At 34.6% G+C, this 17,106-nt stretch overlaps 2 protein-coding genes across 9 annotated transcripts in view; one reads left to right on the forward strand and one right to left on the reverse strand.

Annotated features, from left to right (window-relative positions):
• Positions 1–11,442, forward strand: part of pitpnc1b (phosphatidylinositol transfer protein cytoplasmic 1b) — a 26,482-nt gene extending 15,040 nt beyond the window's left edge. For 5 of the 6 annotated variants that reach the window (XM_073924914.1, XM_005157890.6, XM_073924916.1 and 2 more), the window contains 5 exons: positions 1,961–2,053; positions 7,591–7,746; positions 7,849–7,912; positions 8,050–8,136; positions 10,442–11,437. In XM_073924914.1, coding sequence (XP_073781015.1) covers positions 1,985–2,053; positions 7,591–7,746; positions 7,849–7,912; positions 8,050–8,136; positions 10,442–10,593 — 528 coding nt within the window. In that variant the 5' untranslated portion in view covers positions 1,961–1,984 and the 3' untranslated portion in view covers positions 10,594–11,437. 6 annotated transcript variants of the gene reach the window in all.
• The window catches only part of grin2db (glutamate receptor, ionotropic, N-methyl D-aspartate 2D, b), a 297,610-nt gene that overhangs the window by 264,480 nt on the left and 16,024 nt on the right, over positions 1–17,106 (reverse strand). For all 3 annotated transcript variants that reach the window (XM_073925936.1, XM_073925938.1, XM_073925935.1), the window contains one exon: positions 1,862–2,027. The gene's annotated coding sequence lies outside the window, so the exon portion shown is untranslated. The remainder of the gene's footprint in view (positions 1–1,861; positions 2,028–17,106) is intronic.

The raw sequence follows: 17,106 nt of genomic DNA on the forward strand, positions 1-17,106 counted from the left end.
ACACACTCATACACACACACACACACTCATACACAAGGGATAATTTAGTTTAATCATTTCACCTATACCAAATGTCCTTGGAATGTGGGGAAACTAGCCCAGCCAGGACTTAAACCAGCATCGTTCTTGCTGTAAGGCAATATATATACACACACTTTGATTTTTTAACTGACTGGCCTATTCGTAAAGTCAAAATAGCCAATAAGTGATCATTTTTAGCAGAAGTATTTAAACAAATTTGGTGATCTTGTTTGGTTCTGTGGCACTATTTACATTCTGTGCATCCAATATAGCTAACCAATGACATCATGAAAACAATAAATATATTAAAAAAAGAACTCAGAACCCTCTGCTATACAAGAGACTGAACGCGATTCTGTTCTGATATATTCACAACACACTTGTTCTTTCATTAGCAGATTAAAAACTAAAAGCATCTGCAACATACTGACAATAAACATCCTGTAGTCCAAACTACTGACTGCAATATAATTCAGTTCTATAATTTTGAAATATTTAAAATGTTAGTTTAGTTTCCTTCTAATATATGTGTGCTGTTGAGTGGGTTTTCAAACACTACTGCCTGTGTTTTAAAATGTCTGTTTTCTGCTAACATTTTAGCACTGTTGACATTTTAACCCTTTGAGCCATATGGTCACACTGGTGTGATCAATCTTGGCTAGTCCATAGAGCATACAATCACACCGGTGTTAGTTATACATATATATCTGTGTCACATGATCAGCTGCTAAATTCAAATCCCGCTATGGCTTGCACTAAGCCAGAGAAACACACTCAATCCACCAGCACTATTCTCTCTACTGCATTGCAGACTATCATGACAGCACCCATCACCCTTCAAATTATACGATCATTATTAAACAATGAAATACCCATTTTTGAAAAAAAATCAAACATTTAATTGAAAATAAAGATATCAGAAATGCCACAATAAAATTAGGAGGTATATCAAGCATTGTCAAGGACGAACAACCATTGATACTTTCCAGTGACATTTTCTAAATTGGTCACATAAAAAAAAAAAACTCGTGTAAGGGGTCAGCGTGAGTATTTAAAACTTATGTGTTAAAGGGTTTAACACTGCAGATTGTCCACTGTGCTCGCATGCTCAACAGATATTGCAGTGATTGGCTACAATGATAAATGAGATTACATTTACAAGAGTGTTTGAAAACTACGTATATCAGAGGATCTTCTTGTGAGCAAATATATATGAGCTATCCACTGACCGATCAGTTGATAGATGCAGCTCTCAAATGCTTCAGTGTCCATGTATCAATGTATCAGGCAGTATCTCTCTAGGAAGTGTTTGTGCGTGAATGTATCTTGTAAAACTGATTTAAGACACTTCTGAGTCAGCATAACAATTTAGCTTAACAACTAAATGCAGATAACTTTGGTGAAAACTAAGGGAAAAGCTGCTTACTACAGTACTAACTTTTCACTAGAAGTGCCATTAAAAGTGGAAAATGTTGATCAAATATGTACATTTATTTATTTTTTTTAAATGACATCGAAAGAGAGCTTCAAAATGTATCGTTTACTGTTTAGCTCAACTGTCAGAAATGGAACACAGGATTGTTGGATATCCAAGACAGGTGAAAAGCATAAATCGATAACAATTGTAGCCGATGGCAGACATATCTGTTGAGTGTCTAAACACTATGGCCAATCAGCAGTGTTAAAGATGTGGAAAATTCTGGTACATTATTTTGTACAAGTTTCAAAGTCGGTACTTCTAATAAAACTCCATCACATTGCATGCAAGAAAGAAAGAATCACTGAATATTATGTTTTGCTATTTGTCACTAATTTTGTGTGTGGTAGCCACACCACTCACGTTTCTTGTAGATGGGAACTGTGACCTCCACAGAGTACATCCTTAGAAATGACTATTGTTCGATTTGTCTGACCACACTGTCTGATGTCTCTTGTGCAGGTGTTCGGCGATGACCCCACTCCAATGGACAACGTCTGCTTTTTGGATATTTTAAGTGACCCAATCCCTGAAAAAAATTACAAGAAGTCAGAGGTAGATATACATTCATATATGCATAAGTACATAGCAAAACAAAATCAGCTTTCAGCAACTTTTAGTTTAAGTCAGTTCATTTTCAATTCATGAGTTGCAATGTGATTTGAATTGGCCACACGCCGCAGGATGCTAAATTAGGATTTGAATCAGGATGACAGGAAGAGGAATGTATGGAACTGCAATCTACATAAGAGGGGTTTCATTAGTCCAACACAAGTTTAGTCAAAACATACATCAATCATTAATTTTGGCTAATTATGCCTATTTATTTTATGATTTGTAGGCTACTTTTTTGAAAGCTCATCAGACTAAACAGATTCAAAGCTGTCATTAAAATAAATATCAAAATATACTTGACTTTACCATTCAGAAGGGTATTTCAAACTTGTTGACTTAAAGAATCCGCCAAATATTCTTTATTATATTATATTATATTATATTATATTATATTATATTATATTATATTATATTATATTATTTAAAACATATTGTCAGGGTAATAAAATCTGCAGAAATTAATAGAACAATGATTTATCTCTTTTAATCAGATGAAAAAATGCAGAACTATTCTGTAAATAATTATTCTAAAATCTCTTTACACTGGAGTTGCTTTAATTTCATTGTTAGACTTTACTGCAATTTTACAGTTATATACAGCAAAAACAGCCAGTAAAATACCACAAACATTCTTTACAGTTCACCACTGTAATATGCACTGCCTTGTGGGTAATTTTGAAATGTTTACAGTAACTTATTGCATATTAAGAATTTGTGGTATTGTAATCAAAGTAGTGAAGTACCGTAATACTGTAGATGAAGACAAACGATACAGCCAATGAAAAATTGTCAATTTTGTATCACAAAACGCATATAAAATAAAATGAATAATAAACAAAATGAATAAAAGTTACTTTTGTAAACCATTTAAAATGGAGATAATAACAATGGATAATAAAACACTGCTGTCCATGATCTCGCCACTTGTTTGGAATTTATTGCATTCAATCGTAAATACTAAAAATAAAGGTACAGCTAGTGTTAAATTTAAATAAAATATAGTAAAAGTACTGTAATAATTTAATACTTTAAAATTCAAATGTGGAAAGGGGCATTTTACCATAAAAGGAAGTTGTGGTAAGATTTATTGTAAAATTTAATTGAGGTAGGGCCCTGCTACTGTAAAACAAATTTACAGGCAAATTACTAAAGGGGTGGTACTATGATTGCTGCCAGTAAGTTACCACAAAAAATACAATAAAATGTCTAACAGTGTTGTTTGATAAAATTTTTATTCATTTAGAAGTGTAATTTAGAGCACGCTATTGAGTTAAATGGTCTTTGACCGTGACACTTTATAATGCCAACTTATTTTGAAAACACACCACTGTATATATTCATGAAAGGCGCCTTTAAATAAAATGCATTATTTTAATTATTATTCCTGGACAGCACAAATTATGCAGCCAGAGAACGTGCTGAAAATGTGGTAAAAATCAGGCGGGCTTTTCTTTGTCTGGATTGCTTTGAAAACACTGTCGGTTGGGTTTAGGGAAGGTGGTGGGTGGGTCAATCTGTGCTTTTGGAAACACAATGGGTTGGGTTTAGGGAAGAGGATTGGCGGGATCTGTCAGTCAGTCAGTCATTTAGTCATTCAGTCAGTAGCGGCCTCTGATGGATATACACAAGAACAGCAGATGCGAATTGCACCTGCAAGAGAAGTTTGAGATCTGAAAAAGCATACACAGCACCCTCTGGTGGCTTCCCGACAACAAAAGTAAAATAAAAAAAAAGTACCTTCTGGGACATATTTCGCACTGTCTAAAAATGTATACAGAGATACATATCAATAATGAACCTGGGTTGTATAATACAGTATAAAACCAAATATTTAATACTTTAAATAGCATTTAAGACACTGTAAAAATGACAGCTCACCCAGCAACCAAAATGAAAATGAACCAGATCATTTACCGACTCTAATGATTCCAAAACAAAATAAAAAAAGAGGATATCTTTTTAAGACAGGAAAGAGGAAACAGGAAGCCACTGACTTGCATATTTTGTGGATGTCAAAGGCTTCCTTTTTTCAACATTCCTTAAAACACAAATAAAATATAACTTGAAGAAATAACTTAAACAGGTTTAGCACTTTAGAAAAATGATGACAGAAATTTCATTTCTTGGTGAACTATCTCTTTAGCAATGTAATATTTATACAAATAGCCCATATGTTGGGGGTTTGACAGTGTTTATAGGTAATTAACACTGACGGATGTTATTATTAATAACAACTCTTTCAGCTTCTTCACATTTAATTCACTTCTCAGTTCCGTTCTGAATAGTGAACAGCTTTGACTGAGAAATAACTGTCTTGTGGTCTCCAGGTCTCTGCAGCCTCACAGCAGTGCAAACCCCTTCAAAGCTAGCATTTAAATGACACAACAGAGACGTGCAGAGACGTATAAGAGCAAATGAGTGCAGAAGCAAAACCACAAGACAAGTCTTACATAAAACCACATTCCTCAGCGCGCGCTACTAAGAGATACAGTTCATCTGCTACTGTTTTAGTGGACAAATAATACATAGCAGCAAAGCATGTTTCCATGTTACACTCTCAGATTCGCTCATGCGCAACCACAAATCCATAGCTGTCATGTGCAGAGTTAGGAATAAGACAAATCCAAAAGGATTAGTTTGTCGGTGAGGAGAAGGGAAAAAAAAGAAAAGAAAAAAGAAGAGACACACCAAAGACAAGAACAGACGTGTTGACAAAAGACAAAGCAATTATACAGGTATCAGTCCATGAGACCAAAGGCAAATGGGTAAATTAAAGTTATTCAAATTATGCATTATATTAAATTACATGATTTGTGACCACAAAACATGTCATTAGTGAAAATAAGATTTATACATCATTTAAAAGCAGAATAAATAAGCTCTCCATTGATGTACTGTTTGTTAGGATATAACATTTAGATTTAAAATCAGGATTCAAAGGGTTAAAAAAAATCTAAATACTGAGAACAATTGCCTCTAAGTTGTATAAGTGCTTAGCAGTGTGCATCACTATCAAAGCATTTTAAGTTTTATATTTACAGCAGGAACGTTACAAAATGTGATTTTTACTCATTAAGAGATTTTGCCATAAAAGAAAAAATGGCAAAAATATAAGCATGCAAAATAAGTCATTCAGAATATTATATTATATTATATTATATTATATTATATTATATTATATTATATTATATTATATTATATTATATTATATTATATTATATTATATTATATAACAAAGTTTTCAAGACTGACAGTCTGATAGTCCAATTTAGGACAATCATTGTTAATAGTTGCCTAGAAATATAGTATTTGATAAAAATAAAAAATAAAAACATTAAGGTTTTACAGCTTAATAGGAGTTAACGCTGGCCTTAGTTGAATCCACTTTTTAAAATAACTCACAATCTTCATAGATAATAGAATAACATATGGCCTAATAATTTTATAAAACATAATTATATACATATTTTATGTGAAAGTAAGAATTTATGAGTATAAATTTTTTACATTGAAGATAAACATGTTTAAAAACTGTTACTCCACAGTATTGACAGTTAAAGTAGAAAGCTTCAGTTTAATGAATGCAAAGTACTCTAATATGAAAAAGCAATGCTTTAAAAAAAGGTCCAAATCTCTTTTATTCTTACTTTTTAAAGAAACAAACTTCTTTTTCTTCCATTTTTTAAAAGTTAAAGTAATTTTAAAATAAAAGTTTTAAAACTGTATACATATAATTATAAAAGGTAATAAGTTATATTTTATAATTATACATGTTGTTTTGATTACTACATAGATTTAGATTCTCTAAATCTCAAGATGGAGATTTCATTGCAACGATTACATGGCAGGGTATGTTATTTGTATTCTCCTGGATTTTGTATAAGTGTGCTGGTGTTTGTATCTGATTTTAAGTTTGTACACGTGGATGTACTGAAGAAATGTTTATTACATGCTGCCTTTTCTTCCGTTTTTCAGCCAATTTCTTGATCTTTCCCCCATTTATGAGCCAAAACCTTCGGAAGTCTATAAAAGCTGTACATAGTTTCTTATTTTGGCCGATTTAAACAATTATAAACAGCATAAAACAGAAGCATTTTGATGTTCTGATAACGATTCCTATGTGGAAGAATCACTTCCTGCCCTCCATCTAAATTTTGTGTGTCATCGATGACGTCATGTGAAAACAACCTATAAAGAGCAAAGAACTTTTAATGATTCTATTGTAACCTCACACATATAAATTCATGACTGGTGTTGGCGAAAATAAAAAAAAATCTGTAAACTGTCCTTTCTTCATTCATGCATTGCTTAAAATGTGATGCTTCATATCTTTATCCCAACCCCTAATCTAACCATTAAAATAGTTGAGAAAAACATTTGAGAAAGAAATTAACAAAAAACAAGTGGAATCCAAAAAATGTCTGCATTTACAAGAAAAAAAAAGAAAAAATTATTATTTTTTAATAATAATAATAATAATTATTATTATTATTATTATTATTATTATTATTATTATTATTATTATTATTATTATTATTATAGTGGCGAAGCAGTGGCGCAGTAGGTAGTGCTGTCGCCTCACAGCAAGAAGGTCGCTGGGTCGAGCCTCGGCTCAGTTGGTGTTTCTGTGTGGAGTTTGCATGTTCTCCCTGCATTCGCGTAGGTTTCCTCCGGGTGCTCCGATTTCCCCCACAGTCCAAAGACATGCTGTACAGGTGAATTGGGTAGGCTAAATTGTCTGTAGTGTATGAGTGTGTGTGTGTGTGAATGTGTGTGTGAATGTTTCCCAGAGATGGGTTGCTGCTGGAAGGGCATCCGCTGCGTAAAAACTTGCTGGATAAGTTGGCGGTTCATTCCGCTGTGGCGACCCCGGATTAATAAAAGGACTAAACCGACAAGAAAATGAATTAATGAAATTATTATTTATTATTATTATTATTATTATTATTATTATTATTATTATTATTATTATTATTATTATTATCATCATCATCATCATCATGTTTCCAATATATTTTGGAAACATAAAACATGTATTTTTATATATGCTCATATAAAATTAGTTCATGTAGCAATTCACTTGTAGATTTTACTGCAATTACCTGAATATCGGTTCAATCAGCTCAAAAACATGACTGTTAGAATTTTTAATTATTAGACAACTGAAAATCTACTAACCACAGCTAAAAATAAAAATAAAAATGTAATGCTTTTAATACTACTTTCCATGCTAGCTATAATGCATGTTAATTCCACATTAGATAACCATGTATCAAACATATCTAGCACAGGTCTCGCAACAAAAAGCCTGCGATTTGTTCCTCTAGTGCGTTAAAAATGGCATCAGCTGTGAAATGTAATGTCACCCCTGCACAGTGAATCACGCACAGCATGCAACACACACACACGCAGACACACAAGAACAAGCAATGATCTGCTCACTCAGCAGGTAATGTGTATCTACTTAAAACAAACAGGATCTGAGCGACTGGGTGTCGGAGAAAACAGGCCGGGGACCCCTAGTGGATGGCTGGAGGAACGACACCAAACCCATCATGTGCTCCTACAAGAGAGTGACCTGCAGCTTTGAGGTTTACGGCTTCCAGGGAAGAACAGAAGACTTTGTTCACAGGGTATTGACCACCACTACATCCTCTCACGCACATTGCATCATGCTCTTTAGTCACGCAATCCCATCATTGTGTCATATCCCACCATGTTGTGATTCATCATAGAACATTCGTGACATTCTGTTGGTGGGACACAGACAGGCGGTGGCATGGATTGACGAGTGGCATGGTAAATGAGACGTTCTGCAATGCTTCATTACCATAATTAACCACAAGCTTTGATCAGTATACAGAAGAGAGGCCGTCATCTGTCTTAATTCTATGCAAATACACAGTTAAATGCGTAACAAATATTTGTGCGTGCAGGAATGACTCTCGAGCAGGTGAGAGAGTTTGAGAGAAAACAACAGGAGGAGACCAACTGCAAACTCAAGAGTGACATTGCCAGCCCAGGTAACATGCCAGAGAAAAAGCAAGCAAATAGCTACAAATACAGTACATGGATTGCTTTTTAAGGATTTGTTTTGTTTTTTTGGAGAGGTATTACAAACCATAAAATAATATACCAACTAATTAGCTGATAAAATGAATTTCCCAAAACAAATTGATAAATAAAATTAAAAATGTAAAAAATCAGCAAATAAAATACTATTAAACAGCTTTGAATGTTCGGAGCAGACTGCAAAAAAAAAAAAAAAAAAAAATATATATATATATATATATATATATATATATATATATATATATATATATATATATATATATATATATATATATATTTGGAATAATTTAATTAAAAGTGATATTAGATTTATTTATTTATTTTTTTTTTTGCTTGTTTGTTTGAGTTGCTTCCAATTTGCTAACACAGAGAAAGGCAAAGTTTTTTAAATATACTGCAGCCAGCCACCAGGGGACGCTCTAATTATTTAGGCTGCACTTTTTAAGACTTGAGGCACACTTGGTTGTGGAAAAAATCTCTTCAAGAACCTTTATACTGTGTGTGCTGCCACTGTAAAGACTAAAGCCCAATATATACTTCACTTTTGCATGTACCGTGAGTACGAAAAGGGTTTCAGATCCCCTTTTTTCACTTTATATTTTTACATTATATTGCAGCCATTTCCTAAAATCATTTAAGATAATTTTTTTCTCAATGTACACGCATATTGACAGAAAGATCAGTATTTAGTAGAAGCACCCTTTTGATCTAATGCAGCAATACACCAAAAATAAGTCTTTTTGGAAAAGATGCAACATGTTTTTCACACATGGAATTGAGGATCTTTTTGCAGATCCTCTCCAGTTCTGTCAGGTTGGATTGTAAACGTTTGCTATTTAAGGTCTTTCCAGAGATACTCAATTGGGTTTAAGTCAGGGCTCTGACTGGGCCATTCAAGAACAGTCAACAGTCATCTTCAGGCAGTTCCTTTGACCTCTTGATTCTCATTTGCTCTAACATGCATTGTGAACTGTAAGGTCTTATATTGACAGGTGTGTGGCTTTCCTAATCAAGTCCAATCAATATAATCTAACACAGCTGGACTCAAATGAAGGTGTAGAACCATCTCAAGGATGATCAAAAGAAACGTACAAATCCTCAGTTAAATATATGAATGTTACAGCAAAGAATCTGAGTATTTAGGACCATGTAATATTTCAGTTTTTCTTTTTTAATAAATCTGCAGAAAAAAGTCAAGAATTCTGTATTTTTGTCAATATGGAATGTGGTGTGTACAGTAATGAGGAAATAATGAATTGAAATTATTTTAGCAAATGGCTGCAATATACCAAAAAGTGAAACATTTAAGGGGGTCTGAATACTTTCCGTACCCACTGTAAGTAAGAGACTGAGAACAATGAATGTGAGGTAAAATTTGTCAGCAGCATAGTAGGCACAATCTATATGCATGCCTAATGTTTGCCCTGCTAAAAAATCCAGCTTAAACCAGCCTAGGATGGCTGGCTGGTTTTAGCTGATCGACCAGCCTGGTTTTAAAGGGGTTTTGGCCACTTCCAGGCTGGTTTCCAGTCATTTCCAGCCTGGTCTTAGCTGGTCAGGCTGGAGAGGGACCAGCTAAAACCATCTAAAACCAGCTTGACAATCCTGGTTTAAGCTGGACATAGCTGGTTTTGGCTGGGCTCCCAGCCTGGCTAGGCTGGTCAAGCTGGTAGAGAATCTAGAGAATCTATGGCTCCTGAGCCGCATGTGGCTCTTTGACCAAAAATACATGGCTCTCCAGGTGTCGCCCTAATAACATACAGTTTAAGAATTTTAATCTTTCAGTGTCCTATTGAAAATACAAGAACAATTTGCATTGTATTTTATTTTATTTATTTATTTTTACAGCAAAATGAATAAGAACTATAATTAATTAACAATTGTTAAATAATTAACAATTAAAGGGCGTTTCGACCAAAGCGCGTGTGTGGTGCTGTAGATTATCTTGAATCAGGACACCAATTTAAAGGGCAAACAACTTATGTTGCTATGGTAACCTTGCGCATGTAAATTCAAACAACATTTGACGACTTGCTCAGCATACACACCCCAATGGCTCTTTAAAAAAATGCATTTGCCAAAAAAATCAGGAATGGCTCTTTGCTGAAAAAAGGTTCCTGACCACTGCTATAAGATGCTACTTCATTATTAATTTTCAAGTCATCATGACTCATCAAACATCATTTAACTCATGTAACGTTACACTAAATCAAGCACGTGTTTGTGACAAAAACTGATTGTCTCGTCTTTTTTCAGGCTCTGATCCTGCAATTCGACCCAGCTTCACTCGCTCCATCTCTGTTACGGATGAATCGTCACTGAAAAAGATGGGGGTTACGACTCTAGACATTCCAAGCTCTCAGTCCTCCCTCAAGGGTCCTGTGAGATTAAAATCAACCCCAGAATAACACCTGCAATGACCACTGCCAATACCACCTTGACATCTGCCAAATATCTCTCCACTTGGACTGTCTCTTCTAGAAAAAAACTGGTTGAAATGAAAACACAATCGTCACTTTCTGCTCACCATTCCCTGCATACCTGTGTTTAATGCAGAGGATGACATTAACAAAAGCACCTTACTAAAGAACGTTAGGTACTATGTCTAAACAGACTGGAGCGAAACCATTCAATTTTCTCCCAGACAAGACAGTCTCTACAAAATGCATTCAACCAATGGTCTATTCACCAGCCTATGAACATGAATGGATGCACATATTCATCCGAGCACAGAATGAAGATGAAGAGGCTCTATTGACATAATGAAACAACCAGCAGACAGTGTCGGTGAAACCCCCTCATATGGATCACGGCGAATGAAAGTGACTAGCCAAAATATCTAGTGGCTTACGGGATATTGAGACTAACCTTTGACCCTGTATCAATACATTGATGGAACATAATTGATTGTTTAGTCGTGCAGCACATCGTGAGAACTTTATCAATAGTACTTTGGGAGATAAGACTAAAGACAACAGCAGACTGAGCATTATGCATTATTTGACATTGATATCACATCCATCATCTGTCACTTCATGCCACATTCTCTGTTAGTCTCTGTTTAGGTTTGGTTTTTAAGGATTAAAAGGGAATTTGGTATTTTCTGTCATTTGTTGAAGAAATAGTTAAACTGACCTTAACTTGCATCTCTGGTTAAGCCAGTTTTGTTGATTAAGCTGTTCAAGCAAACAAAGTAATGTTGAAAGTGCCTCATTGTATATTTTTATAATAAATTTACTAAGGAATGCATGACATTATATGCACCACACTGGTCAATATCAAATTTTTACAAAAGTTAACAGGAGAAGTGCCATGACTTTTCACATTCTAAACAATGTTTACTATGAGTTTATGCCATTCACTGTATGTTCGCATCGCTTTGCAACGTATGGAAAACAATAGATGTTAGCCAGGCAAGGTAATAATGTTGCATTTCAGAGGCTGCATCTTTCAAAGGATGCATTTGAAGGGCGCTCTGTCATCATGGAGCTACGAAGGCGGTCTCATTTTAAAAAAATCCGAAGGCTCCTTCAAATGCAGCCTCAAAATGCATCCTTCGTTTTCCAGATAATAAAGGATACAACCGGTGGATTCTCAGCGGCCTCGAAGATTCATGGCTCACTGATAACAGCAGGACGTTTTTAAAGGAAAACTCTGGTTTAAATGTATGAATTAGGTTTATAATACTGGTTAAGAAACTGTTATACTAATCTGTCCTCGAAAACAAACGTACAGTATCTCCTACTAGGCCGTTCATGCTACAAGGCCAAAATTTGGTCAAAATGTGCCTTAGACTTGAATTAAAAAATGTTGAATATTAAATATTTAATAATCCGGGCATATAAAAATATATATACGAGCCCCAAATTTGGCCAAAAGCTGTGTTCTGCATTAGATTTTTTCAGGTTTATCAGACTTAAAGTTTTTCAATATAAATGTTTAAGCATTATTTTTCTCAATATATGGCAAGCCATTTTTGACTTAAACTTCATATTTTTACTGATATTACAAGCCATTTTTGCATGCATCACTTTCACACTTAAGCATTATGTTTACAATAAATATGGCAAGCCATTTTTACACAATATCCAAGTCCAGTTTTTGACTGTCAGAAACATCAGGGTTGATTTATATCTGATTTATATTGATGCAATATCTCTACATCAGAACATTGTAGAGACCTGGGTATTGGCTTGTTTGACTCATGCTATCAGAATGGGACAACCTGTGTATTATGCATGTTAACAATGATAATCCAAGTGCTAATAACGATTAGCTACATGCTATTAATAATCATCTAAGTACAATAACATTTGCTAAAAATGCCTACTTAGTATTAGCATTTGATCAAACATGTACACAATCATTGCCATTTAGCAACTACTTAGCAACCACCAAGCAATGCCATAAACATTTCAGCAACTGCCTAGCAACCACTTAGCAACCGCTGTGCTTACTGCTAACTGCCCAACATCAACTTTCTCAAGCCAAGATCAAAGTTTGTCAAAGAACTTTAGGTTCTGGTTTTACTTGGATATCTAAACACGTTAAAAAAAACTTAAGTGGTATGACATGTCTTACTAAAAAGTGATTTTATAGACAGTTCACATTTTGTGAGTACATGTATGGATCAAAGGAAATATAAGTCCAGTCGTCAGATTCAGATTGCTTAAAGTAAGTTTTTAAATAATTTTGAAAAAGCAGCCTCTGAAATGAGACACAGCTAATGTAAAGATGTGGCATGGCAGGCTTTAGTCTCTCTGTCTATCCCATTTTCAAAATAAAAATCCCACATACATAGTAAGTTTAATATAAGTTGTATATTTTTAATGGTCCGTTTGTTCAGACCTGTTTCTTACCAGAATTTCACATCCACTAGATTAAACACGAAAATGAAGAAACAAAGGTGTTTGAGGCTTATGGTATGTCATTCAATTGAGGTGAACTCTTTTTATTCAGCTATAATTTAGTGTTTTATTAAATGATATCTTTAATATTTTTTTAAAGTCTTTTATCTTCACCAAGGCAGAATAGTAGCACTTAAACAGATAATTCACCCAAAAATATTAATTCTATCATCAATTACTCTCTCTTTACTTGTTCAAAACCTTTTTTTTTTTTTGAGTTTCTTTATTTGTTGAATACGAATCAACAACAGGAGAGAAACTTATAAAAGTTTAAAAACCCCATAAAAGAGAGTAAATGAGGTAATTAAAAAAACTTTAAAAGATCTAAGCATTCATTTAAATGTTCAATGATAAAATAAAATTAAAAGACAATTAAATTGAAGTGATATGAGGGGCCAACAACTGAGCACTACCATACTATGTACATCAATAGAAAATACTATGTTAAAATATTTTAAAGTCTCCCGTCAGCACAATGCAATTAATGCAGCGCTTCTTGTCCCTTGGGTAACATACTTTTAGTGTCTCAATTAGGCAGTGTTTATTGTTGATTTTTAACAAGGCAGATCTTAAACACCAAGTAAATGCCTGGCCTGGCTAATTGAAATCCACAGTCACCATGTATATGGTCAACTGACCATAATATTGGCTCACTGTACCTAATGCGGTGTGGTCAGTGTGCAGTGACAATTGACACACAAAGTTTGATGTTAACACGTCAAAGCTTTGCAGAGATACAGCCTGGCATCAAACTATCCAATAGAGTTTATGCACATGGATTTTTAATTTTCAGTCAGCCAGCCCAAGCGCTGCTAGTGAACACTCTTTCTATTTAAAAAAAAAATGCCAAGTTTGATATCTGATTTATTTAAAAAAAATCTTTGCTGCCCTATAGATTTGCGGTTTAAAGTGGGTCTCAAACAATAGTGTTTTATGAAAATTCAAATTGTTTTCTTTAAAATGACACCAAATTTTTGCATTTACAACTCTGCATGTGGATTTGGGAAGCTTTTAAATTTGGGTAGGCAAAATCCAGGCGGAAATCCCAAAATTACACTGGAGTTTAAGTGGTTAAAAGCTGCTTGTGTACTGAGACTTTTGTGTTAATGAATAGAGTCTAGTTGAGTTTCAACATGCTGTTTATAAGAAGACATTTCATAGCCTTGGTCTTTACGTTAACATAAATGTTTCGTACATTAAAAACTGAGAAACCCATAAAGCAAATCGACCTCAGTGCTTTGTTTTTTTGCTTGGGAACTAATGTAATCGAAAAGTTTATTGGACTGCATACTCTGGTACCCTCTCAAAAGATCAATTTGTACATTTCCGAGAGTTTGTCGCCAAACCATGTCTTAGCACATTACCATAAAGTTGACATGATTTCAACTCTCCTTGACAATCATAGCAATAAAAACGCACTGTGCTGTACTCGTCAAAACTTTTCGAATATAGACTTTTGGCAACTTTGACGCTCTCATCGGTGGCCATGTGAACACACGGTTACAGATGATAGCCGAACTAGATTTACTGATAAAAAAATACACATAAAAATTACCTATTATTATCACCTAAAAAATTCTAAAGTTATAGTATTTTTCTGTTTAGATATTAAAATGTAGTTTTAATGCATCAATATATTATGGAACCATAAGGTAGAAATGTGTACCTTAGCTTGTGGATCTTTCTGAGAGTGACTATACATATTCAGTGTTTGGGCTCAAAATATTACCTCCTCCTCTGCATCTTATTTCTATGTAAAACAGAGGACATTGAGGAATTAGGATTAGGAATGTAAAAGTCATTTATTCCCACAATGGCAGAGCTGATGACACTGCTTTCAGAAGTCATTACTATCATTCAGAAATCTTTCTAGTATGCCGACACATATTTTAGCAAGAACCATAAAACAGTTTTTGATGATTCTTTGATGAATAAAAGTTTAAAAGAACATCAATTTACTTGACACAGAAACGTATCAATATTATGAATGCCGTTACTATCAGTGTTGGTCAAACGTATAAAAAAGGATAGTACAACCATGAGGGGGTGAACCCCCCACCATGAACCCTAATGATGTACTCGAAAGATCATCTTTAAAGAAGTCACATAAAAGTGAGGAGTAAAAGAAGCATCAATAAAGTCACCTTGTAAACAAAATCTGAGTTCAGAAACACTGTAAGCCTTAATTGTTCTAAGAACTGCATTTCCGCTGTCATCGCAACGTTCACCTTTTTTCATCACATTTAATTGCGAAGATCCTTGCTGCTTCTTCCTGTGCTATTGCTGTATTCATGCATTCCTAGCATTTTATTTCCTTCTTTTTATCTTTCTGATGAAGGGATGTGATGAAGACTGAATCCACGGTTCCCGAAGTCATGCTCATACGACTCCAGGCAGTTCTGTTACAGCTCTGGCTCTCTCTTTCTTTCAATTACTCAATATCTTCAGCATTCCCTCTTCCCTGCCTTGCTGCCCCTCCTTCACATCCCAATTTCTTTCTCTCTCAGGAGAACATTTCTGATGTATAAATTTCATTAGAAGAAAGCTTCTAAGGCAGCACCACTAGTGCAGGCAGATTAAAAGATCAGTTCTCTCTATCAGAATAAACAGCACAATAGAATGTGCTAAATTGCAGGAACTGCACAATATTAATTCAATTTAAAATCTAGAAAAGTAATGGTTGACTTGATAGCGATCTGTTTTATGATATTTTAATGTGCGTTTTTTTTTTTTTTACATTTTACAGTCAGATGTAGCCTACAATATCCATCCAGTTTCATTATACATTCAGTATGTTTTTTTGTCTCGGATAATGTCGCAATTGTTGTTTTGATTACACTGTAAAAAATGCAATGTTCCTCACAATTCATTCATGTTAACCCGACACAAATCAAGTTTAATTAATTTGAATATAAAATGGCGGCACGGTGGCTTAGTGGTTAGCACTGTCGCCTCACAGCAAGAAGGTCACTGGTTCGAGTCACAGCTGGACGAGTTGGATGTTTCTGTATGGAGTTTGCATGTTCTCCCCGTGTTGGTGTGGGTTTCCTCAGGGTGCTCCACTTTTCCCCACAGTCCAAAGACATGGGGTCTAGGTGATTTGGATAGACTAAACTGGCTGTAGTGTATGAGTGTGTGTGTGAAAGTGAGAGTGTATGGATGTTTCCCAGTACTGGGTTGAGGATGAAAGTGTATCCGCTGCGTAAAACATTTGCTGGATAAGTTGGCGGTTTAATCTGCAGTGGCAAACTCTGATACATAAGGGACTAAGAAAAACGAATAAGCAAATATAAAAAAAGTTGTCCCTAAACATATCAGAAGAATTGTGTTGTTTTAACTCATTTTAAACTAACCATATTATTTTGTTAGCTCACATTTACAGTTGGTGAACAATTTATCTGTGCATATCATTAAGAAAAAAAATAAAAATGTTTGCCCTCCTAATCTTTAATTGAAATCTAAAAATGCACTTCTGAAAACTATTTTTAGATTTATTCTCAGATTACGTGATTTTGAGGTAAACATGCTCAACCACGCTGGTTCAACTGTCAGATTTGACAACAAACAGAAATAGTGTGGAGGAGGAGTTCAAACCCCTTTCCCAATCTGTCTGAATTAAATGCCTACTTTACTACATCCATTCAGCCCACAGTAGAAAAACGTTTTTTTCTCATTTAGGCACGGTTTGCTCATTTAAAATTCAGTTTCTCAAGGAACTGCATCACAATACGGAAAAAAAATAACGATCCCAGTCTCTGGTTCATTGGGACTTTAAATAAGTAGTTCCGTCACGCAGCAAAATCTTATTTTGAGCATATACATGAGCTGACTTGATGATCGAGTTATCTCATTAACTGTAGCGTACAGTCCACAGATAAAATTTCTTATTGATTTTATCACGGTCCGACAGAACGGTTTTACGACTCCTGGCTCCAACAAGTCTGGATTTTCGTGACAGCTTAAGTTGTTCAGGGGGCCTGGATAGATAAGCAGGAAAACTTCAAAGACATTCCT

This window comes from Danio rerio, chromosome 16 (assembly GCF_049306965.1).
Source record: "Danio rerio strain Tuebingen ecotype United States chromosome 16, GRCz12tu, whole genome shotgun sequence".
Lineage (NCBI taxonomy): Eukaryota > Metazoa > Chordata > Actinopteri > Cypriniformes > Danionidae > Danio > Danio rerio.